This window comes from Carassius auratus, chromosome 43, assembly GCF_003368295.1.
Source record: "Carassius auratus strain Wakin chromosome 43, ASM336829v1, whole genome shotgun sequence".
In the NCBI taxonomy this organism is placed as follows: domain Eukaryota; kingdom Metazoa; phylum Chordata; class Actinopteri; order Cypriniformes; family Cyprinidae; genus Carassius; species Carassius auratus.
In genome coordinates, this window is record NC_039285.1 from 1733630 (window position 1) to 1743233 (window position 9604).

Sequence of the window (9604 nt, forward strand, 5' to 3'; positions counted from 1 at the left end):
TCTAATTTCTACACGCTTGAAGTACTGACACAGTTTATTTTCTAAATCTGTGAGGGCCATGCTAATATCTGGATGAGCATCCGATTGGTTGCTGGAGATGTATGCAGACAATGGCATTTGTGACACTTCCCCTTCTCGTCTACGATTGAAAAGCATAACCTGAGTTAACGTGATCTTGGCCAGTTTTGCCCAGTGCTGAGATGATGGCTGTGTTAACAAGAGTTTGCGATGGGTCTTCTCTTGCTCGTCAAGATATATATGAAGGAGCTTAACATCTTCTGTGAATGGAAGTAATTGTGGGGAATTCCATTTTGCTTCCTCCAGTGTTCGCCGGGCTGTTGTAGAAATGTATTCGGGCCATCTGGACTTATAAAGCTGTTGAAAACTGTTCGCAATTTTTCCTGTCTTTTCGTCTCCTCTAATAGTAGAGTGGCTCTCAATAAGCATTGCGATTTTGTTCAGACTCTGTCCAAGTTTCACAGCCACACTAGCCTTTTCAAATACATTGGTCTCTTCATTGTAGCCAGCAGCCCTTTTAACTGCATTGATGGTATGCATGAAGTTTGTGGGATGAATGAGCTCTTTAATAGATGTAAGGGGGGATACCTCTCTTGCACATATTAGGAGTCTTCCAAGCTCCCTCATCTTTTGGCGGATGTGTTCATGCATTTTAACTCTTGATCCATACTTGTTGTAAAGATGCTTTCCTAACTCTAAAATGCACCAGTCATTTCTAGTTTCAAGTGCCACTTGGTCCTGGTTCATGGAATTTAACAGCTTCCAAACACCATGAGTTACTCCTGGTGGGGGAGGTTGTGCAAAGCCACAAAGAACCTGGACACGGGTTTTTCCAGGTTTCGGCTTCTCATCACCAGGCTTGAATTTGCAAACCTTGACATGTCGCCACAAAGTTTTTTTTTTAAGAAGAGTCCTTTGCAGTAAATGCAGTGCATAAAACTTTCCCCCTCCAGGTTCTTTTTGGGCAGTTTCCGCGGAATCATCAGTCCTGCACCTGTATTAATAACAGTACTATTGTAAGCAAAGTTCCCTTTGTTACGTAGATACTCAAGTTGCATCCTCCTTTCTTTTGAGCCCTTTGGATGACTTAACGCTTTTGCTACCTCTACCTCATTTCTATGCTTTCGTTCCAGGTGTCTAGAAATTTTTGTAAAAGCACCTTCACAAAAAAAGCACTGTTGTTTTTTGCTGTACATTCTCAATCCACCTCTCTTTTTAATTACAGCTGGGATAACTACTGATGTTGCGCTGTCAAGAATGGAAGATGTGTCAGGAACTTTGGCTATGTCGTGGTTCTGGGAGCTCCCTAAGTCACCGCTGCTTTGAATACTGAACTTTTTGATTCTGTTCACAGCTGAACTGCTCCGGACTGGCAAAGTCTGTAACTTTTTTTCTTTACCCTTTGGTGAAGCAGTAAAGCTCATGCTACTATCTGATGTGTAACTCTCTGATGTATCAGGAATGTACTCTTCCTCACTAACAGATAACTCATCTTCGCTCGAAACATCCGAGTACTCCGCGATCTTCCCTCTAGCCTTGAAAGACAATGACCATTCAGTTAATTTAATCCTCTATCATAGGCTATTTTCCATTCTATTCTATTTACAGGGTTTCTGCAGGGTTTAATCAGTCAAATTTAAGACTTTTTAAGACCTTTTCATGACTATTAGGATTTGAATTTATGACCTACACGAATTACGATAAATAAATTCAGTCATTAAAATTCCTTTCAAAAGTATTTATTATTGACTTTTCATTGAAAGTAACAAGTTTTATTATTTGAAGAGTTATTCTATTAAGTCTTAAGATTAAGAAACTGAAGCCTTCGCCTTCTTTTTCTTGAGTATCAAGAACACAGGAACACTTAACAATTGTAACATTGTAAAGTAACATTGTAAATTAACAATTATTTTATGGCATTACTTTCCAAAATAAAAAGTGTATTGGTGTTTGGTCACAGTATTCAACACCCAGAGGCAGGGTATATTTGGGGTCAGCGGTGAAGGTTGTACCAGTGCGCCCTGTTTGAAATTGTCTAATTTGTATGTATGTTTGTTTATTTTTATTTATTTTTGCTATTTACACAATGTTTAAGTTTTTTTTTTTTCAAGTTTGTAGGTGTCCAGGTACAGAAACCGAATAATTAAATTTAAAATAGCACTGGATAGTCTTCAATGTAAAAATTAAATATACAATCAAACCAAAATTTATTCAGACAGTTTAATTGCTATTGCTTCTAAAATGGTTATAAAATACGACAAGACTTTAGAGTTAAATTCGTCTTGATAATGTCATAACTTTGATAAAAATGTACGTAATGGATTACAATCAACCAAAACTACAGACAACTGTTACTGATAATATTTACACAACTATCAATACTTTGTTGACCAATTACCAACCAATGCATTTTGTTCAGACTGTGGTGTGAAAAGGTTGCATTAGCAATTCAGAAAAAAATGCATGGTGCTTTATAAGGTGCTGAATAATTTTTGATCCCAATTTTATATATAGATAGATAAAACATTTATATCTATTTCACTAGTAGTTCACTGTGAAGATTATTTGGGTCTAATATGTCACAGTTTGCTTAAAATTCTTATTAAAACTACAAAGTAATGCAGTCAAGGAGAGAGTGATTTTTCTTTCATTTTCTTGGATTAACATTACAGCAGCTAATAGCTAAATTAGGCGTGGTCACTTTAAGAGACGATGAACGCATCTTTTTCCTCAACTGTTTACTTTGACATATATATATATATATATATATATATATATATATATATATATATATATATATATATATATATATATATATATATATATATATATACATACATACATACATACATATATATACACACAAATAACTGAATATATTATAATTGAATATACAAATAACTGAAAAAAAAAAAAGTTTTTGAGCATACTTTCCAAGGCGGGTATTTTGATATATTTTGTAGGCTATGTATTTGTCGGCACAAGAGCAAAAAGAAGCAAATTCGGTGTACAAGTGTTTTTAGACGCCTTTCTCAGCGTGAACCCTGAACCCCTGAACACCGTGGTACTGAATTGGGCTCTTTCACGTCCTTTTGTTTGTTCAAAACTGTGATTAGTATTTGTTGGTTCATGTGCAGGAGGGACTGTCCGTGATACGCGGCTCTCTCTCTCTCTCTCTCCGCACCGAACACAGCGCGATAGTTACCAGCTAATCGGTTAACCTTTTCCGCGTCTTGTGTATGGATCGATGCTTGATACCGATTGTTAGTGACGGGCTTGAGCCAGCTGCTAAACGCACCTTCTCCGAACCATGGATCATTAAAGGTACATTTTACCATTGTGATAGCCAGGATGATTTCAATTAAGCTAAGCAGTGACTCAGTATGACACAGTATGTTCGGGGTTCGCGCGGGTTACTGTGAAAGTCCTTCTGACAAGTCTGTATGCTGCCACATGGACCTTGTAGTTCTGGAACGCTGTGATACCAGTGTGATACCACCCAGATTCCTCATACAGAACTACAACAGGTCAAACAAATGAATGCCATTGCTGCTGCGAGCGTATTTTCATGGAAGAACAAATTAATGGACTAGCATATCAATTTAAGACGTGGCTAAATGTTTTTTTATGACATTGTATGGAAAATCCGAACGTTTTTATGACTTTTATGGCCTTAAATTCTTATGGTTAAATTTATGACTTTTATGACCCCGCGGAAACCCTTTATTTAAGCTATTTAAATAATTAACACTTACTCTTGTGTTTTTTGCTCTTTTGGATGCTGTGGTACAAGCGGAATGTTGTTCACTCATTGCAAATGATGCATGATTCCGTCTGACGTCACGTTGAATGTCTTGGTCATCTTTACCATTTACACTCGAATTTTCAAAGAGATCATCCGAATCATCATGAATCACAGATCTCTAATAAAACAAACAAAAACATCAGAATGACAAGTTACAAATGTTCTAGAAAAAGTGTGTTTATCATAATGAAAAATAACTTTTGCCTTTTTTTACACTTTAATGTGTAAAAGCTGTATCTATTAAATCAACATGTTAAATGCTCGATCAATGTCTATTAATTTAAAGCCCCCTTCCTCAAATCTTGCCCTGGAGGTCCAATGCGCTGCAGAGTTTAGCTCCAACCCTGATCAAAGTCACCAGCCTGTGATTTTCTAATGATCCCAAAGACATTCGCATACCTGCCAACCTTGAAGAAATTTTATGAGTACTACTACCCCACACACACACACACACCGCGTGAACCTTACAGCCCACCGCCAATGTATGCTCCACCATTGCACACACATCTGTGAGAAACCTATGAGATACTTAACACTATAATACATATTATACACATAATATCCTTTCACCAATTAAGATTTATTATTTACTCCATAACATATACAAGTAGACCATAAATGTTATACAATTTCTGCAATCCCTCCGAACATTTTGTACTGGAGGCATAGGCCATGGAAACTTCTTCCACCTGAAAATATTGTCAGAAATAAAAGTAAACTGAGGACATTCTTTCTAAATAAATCAATCAAAAAATTTAATAAATGTGCAAAACCAGCAGTTATCAATATCAAAATCAGTTTGCTAAAAACAAACAACATTTTTTTTTAATAATTTTTCATGCAAAGTGTTTAAACTTTTGCATTGTTTAACTTGTTAAAGGTTGCAGATTTGGCTTTTTTTAAGGCATCAGTGAAAGTCTCTTTGTAACAAATGCTTTCTTTGGAGGCAATCATGACTTTTCTTGTCACCAGAGAACTAAACATCTCTGTGCTCATATTAATAGATTATTATTAATGTTGAAAAGAGCTGAGAATATTTTTTTCAGGTTTTTACAGGGGAATTAATTGAAAGAACAGCATTGTTTGTTACATTTGTTACAGTTACATTTATTTGTTACATTTATATTATTTACATCAAGCTTTTGAATGGTATAGTATTGCATATTGTTATTGAAACTTCATAATGTTTCACTTGATTATACATTTAGTCAGGAATTATAATTTGGAAAAAGTCTAACTAGTAAAATGTTTATACGTTATATGAAAACTATTACAAGTATATAAATAAATAATAAGAGACTTACTCATGTTTATCATCTCCGCTGAATAAAGTGCTTCATTCTTTTTTTTCTGAGGAAATCCAAATCTCAAATGCTCAACCACATCACATTTTGGGGTGACTTATATCTTATTCCTCTCATCGCGAAGCAAATAGTAAAATAAAAATAAAAACTTTATTTAACATTAGAATCTGAATAGAGCGTTCAGCGCGGGGGCGTGGTCGAATTAGAAGATAATGGGAGATGTGAAAAACGGACAAGACATCGCGTTGTTTTCATATGGATTATTTTATCACATAATATTTGTTTTCGGCGGTACTTGTTTAGTTTAAAAGTAGACATTTCAGGCTTTCTATAGATATCTCTCTCGTGTCTCTTCGTTGAGTATTCACTGAGTTACAGTTCATTTTAATGACGTGTTTGTACATGAAGATCACAGCAGACAAAGGCTGAAGACAGCACACCTTGTTTGTTATCTTTATTTTATGTGCACAAGTTTTGTTGTTATTATGTCTGTATACAAATAAAAGTAGACCCTTTACAGATTCGATTTTGCGTAATTTAAGTTCTTTTCCTGGTTATCATGAGAAAATGACTCATAACGCATATACGCGTTAAACGACTCAAGAGGGTTGAACAGAACACTTCAAAACGAAAGAAAACAGACTGCTCTCTGCTTATCTACCGTTAATCCGTATGAAATGTGCATTTCTCTGGCGCGTTCACTACTGCGACTTTTTCGTCAACTTTATCTTTGCAGTCGACACGACATTGATACAGAAAACACTTGTTTATTAGTAATTATATTGATAAAATATTCATAATCATTACTTTTGCCGGTTCTTTGTGACAGCTTTTAGGTGCGTTATTGGAAGGGCCACCCTTTCATGTTAGCCTACATGAACGCGTGAACTGAACTGAGCTCGTCACAGCTGGACTGCTTGTTATGATGTCATGTCAAGGTCATTTTTAATGTCCATAAATTCAATTAGGCTAAACATAGCCTAACTGTTACCTTTATCTTACGTTAATCAGCACCTGGCCTGTCTAAAACCTTCTAGATTGCAAGCCATTCCACCACTTAACTGCCAACTAAGCTTGTGGATGGGAGGGGCAGGTGGGCGGTGGGTTAACATGCACCACTCTGATTGGCCGAAAGCTTTTCACTCCACTTACACGCTGTGGATCAGCGGCAGAATCAGCGTCATAGATTGCATAGAAACTGAAATCGGCAAAATGCGAGACGCAACAAAATGCCTACCTAAAGAGCAGCGAATCGTACTAGTGTACTTACGGGTCAAAATGCGTGCAGAGTACGAAAAATGCGTACATGTTGGCAGGTCTGCATTCATTGGCATTGATTAGCATGCTCAGGTGTGTTTGATTAGAGTTAGATCTAAACTCTGCCGGAAAGTGGATCTTGAGGTCCAGATTTGAGGAACCCTGATTTAAAGGGATAGCTCCCCCAAAAATTCTATCATTAACATTACATATCCTCATGTTGTTGCAAACCCATAAGACCCTTATTCATCTTCAGAAAACAGATTAAATTTGAGCTTTTGCCTGCCATTCTAACTCCAGATGGAGGGAAAGATATCAAAAATATCTTCATGTTCTGAAGATTAACAAACGACTTATGGTTGTGAAACGATATTCACAATAGTAACTTGCATATAGAAAAAAGATTTTTAGGTGGTCCAAAAGATGGTGGTCTTTCAATGTTTATTTATCCTTTTAAATTTACTTCACACTATTCAGCTAAAAATAATTCAATTTAGGTGTGAGGCAGGTAAAAACAAATTAAGTAAATGTAAAATATACCTTTTTATAAGATGTCTTAATTTTAGAACACAAAACTTCATCTTCGGTGTCCGAGTAATCAACCAAAGGCTGTTAAAGACAAAAAAAGAAAGATAAATATGAAAATGAAGTGAAAGAGAGAAAATCTGTCAAACAGAGACAGACATACAGACGGATACAGAGACAGACACAGATAGACAGACATACAGACAGAGAAAGAGACTGGCACAGACAGAGAAAGAGACTGGCACAGACAGAGAAACAGAGAGAAAGAGACCGAAACAGACAGAGAAAGAGACTGGCACAGACAGAGAAAAAGACAGAAAAAGACTGACACAGACAGAGAAACAGACAGAAAGAGACTGGCACAGACACAGACAGAGAAAGAGACTGACAGAAAAAAGACTGACACAGACAGAGATAATAAATACACATACCTCAGCTGTGAATCGTGAAGTGCCTTCAGTAGTTACAGAATCCTCAGAGCAGTTCTCTATAGCTGTCATGTTGTCATCATCCTTGCATGGAGGCTATAAGAAAGTTATTTAAAAAAAATAGTTACAAGTCATCACTTATTAGACAAGGTCCCCACTATGCTAAACCTGTAAAATGTGTGTATTTGGTTCCAATGGGTTTGTATGGCTTTCCTAAGACTACAGGTCCCCATTATATACACATTACACTGGAAATAGTGTGTAAGACTTTCTCAAGTCAATACCAAATATAACAAATTAATAGACAGATAAAGAGACTGACACAGACAGAGAAAGACACTGATACAGACAGAGAAAGAGACTGACACAGACAGAGACTGACACAGACAGAGAAAGAGACTGACACAGACAGAGACTGACAGAGACAGAGAAAGAGACTGGCACAGACAGAGACTGACACTGACACAGGCACAGACAGAGACCGACACAGGCAGAGACAGAGACTGACACAGGCACAGACAAAGAAAGAGACTGGCACAGAAACACAAACATACAGACGGAGAAAGAGACTGGCACAGAAACACAAACATACAGACGGAGAAAGAGACTGGCACAGACACAGACAGAGAAAGAGACTGACAGAAACAAGACTGACACAGACAGAGATAATAAATACACATACCTCAGCTGTGAATCGTGAAGTGCCTTCAGTAGTTACAGAATCCTCAGAGCAGTTCTCTATAGCTGTCATGTTGTCATCATCCTTCCATGGAGGCTATAAGAAAGTTATTTAAAAAATAGCTACAAGTCATCACTTATTAGACATGGTCCCCACTATGTTAAACCTGTGAAATGTGTGTATTTGGTTCCAATGGGTTTGTATGGCTTTCCTAAGACTACTGGTCCCCACTATGTACATTACACTGAAAACAGTGTGTAAGACTTTCTCAAGTCAATACCAAATATAACAAATTAATAGACAGAGAAAGAGACTAACACAGGCACAGACAGAGAAAGAGACTGACACAGACAGAGAAAGAGACTGACACAGGCACAGACAGAGAAAGAGACTGACACAGACAGAGAAAGAGACTGACACAGGCACAGACAAAGAGAAAGAGACTGACAGACAGAGAAACAGACAGAAAGAGACTGGCACAGACAGAGACTGACACAGGCACAGACAAAGAGAAAGACACAGGCACAGACAAAGAGAAAAAGACTGACACAAGCACAGGCAGAGAAAGAGACAGACACAGACAGAGAAACAGACAGAAAGAGACTGGCACAGACACAGACAGAGAAAGAGACTGGCAAAGACAGAGACGGACACAGGCACAGACAGAGACGGACACAGGCACAGACAGAGAAAGAGACTGAAACAGACAGAGACTGGCACAGAAAGAGTCTAACACAGAGACACAAACATACAGACAGAGAAAGAAACTGACACAGAGAGACAGACCTACATACAGAGAAAAAGACTGACACAGAGATAATAAAAACACATACCTCAGCTGTGAATCGTGAAGTGCCTTCAGTAGTTACAGAATCATCAGAGCAGTTCTCTATTGCTGTCATGTTGTCATCATCCTTGCATGGAGGCTATAATAAAGTTATTAAAAATATAGTTACAAGTCATCACTTATTAGACAAGGTCCCCACTATGCTTAACCTGTGAAATGTGTGTATTTGGTACCAACGGGTTTGTATGGCTTTCCTAAGACTACAGGTCCCCACTATGTACATTACACTGAAAACAGTGTGTAAGACTTTCTCAAGTCAATACCAAATACAACAAATGAATAGACAGACAGAGAAAGAGACTGACACAGGCACAGACAGGGAAAGAGACTGACATAGAGAAAGAGACTGACACAGACAGAGAAACAGACAGAAAGAGACAGGCACAGACAGAGAAACAGAGAGAAAGAGACTGACACAGACAGAAAGAGACTGGCACAGACAGAGACTGACACAGGCACAGACAAAGAGAAAGACACAGGCACAGACAAAGAGAAAAAGACTGACACAAGCACAGGCAGAGAAAGAGACAGACACAGACAGAGAAACAGACAGAAAGAGACTGGCACAGACAGAGAAACAGACAGGGAAAGAGAATGGCACAGACACAGACAGAGAAAGAGACTGACACAGACAGAGAAACAGACAGAAAGAGACAGGCACAGACAGAGAAACAGAGAGAAAGAGACTGACACAGACAGAGAAACAGACAGAAAGAGACTGGCACAGACAGAGACTGACAC

The 9604-nt window shown here is 37.8% G+C and overlaps 1 protein-coding gene across 1 annotated transcript; it reads right to left on the reverse strand.

Moving 5' to 3' along the window:
• Positions 1-757: 757 nt before the first annotated feature.
• LOC113061406 (uncharacterized) lies at positions 758-8051 on the reverse strand. The gene is made up of 4 exons (XM_026230475.1): positions 8020-8051; positions 6925-6993; positions 3774-3941; positions 758-1553 (listed from the first exon to the last, which is right to left on the reverse strand). The coding sequence occupies exons 3-4, from the start codon at positions 3828-3830 to the stop codon at positions 795-797; spliced, it is 816 nt and encodes a 271-aa protein (XP_026086260.1). The 5' UTR covers positions 3831-3941; positions 6925-6993; positions 8020-8051; the 3' UTR covers positions 758-794.
• Between the last annotated feature and the right edge of the window lie 1553 nt (positions 8052-9604).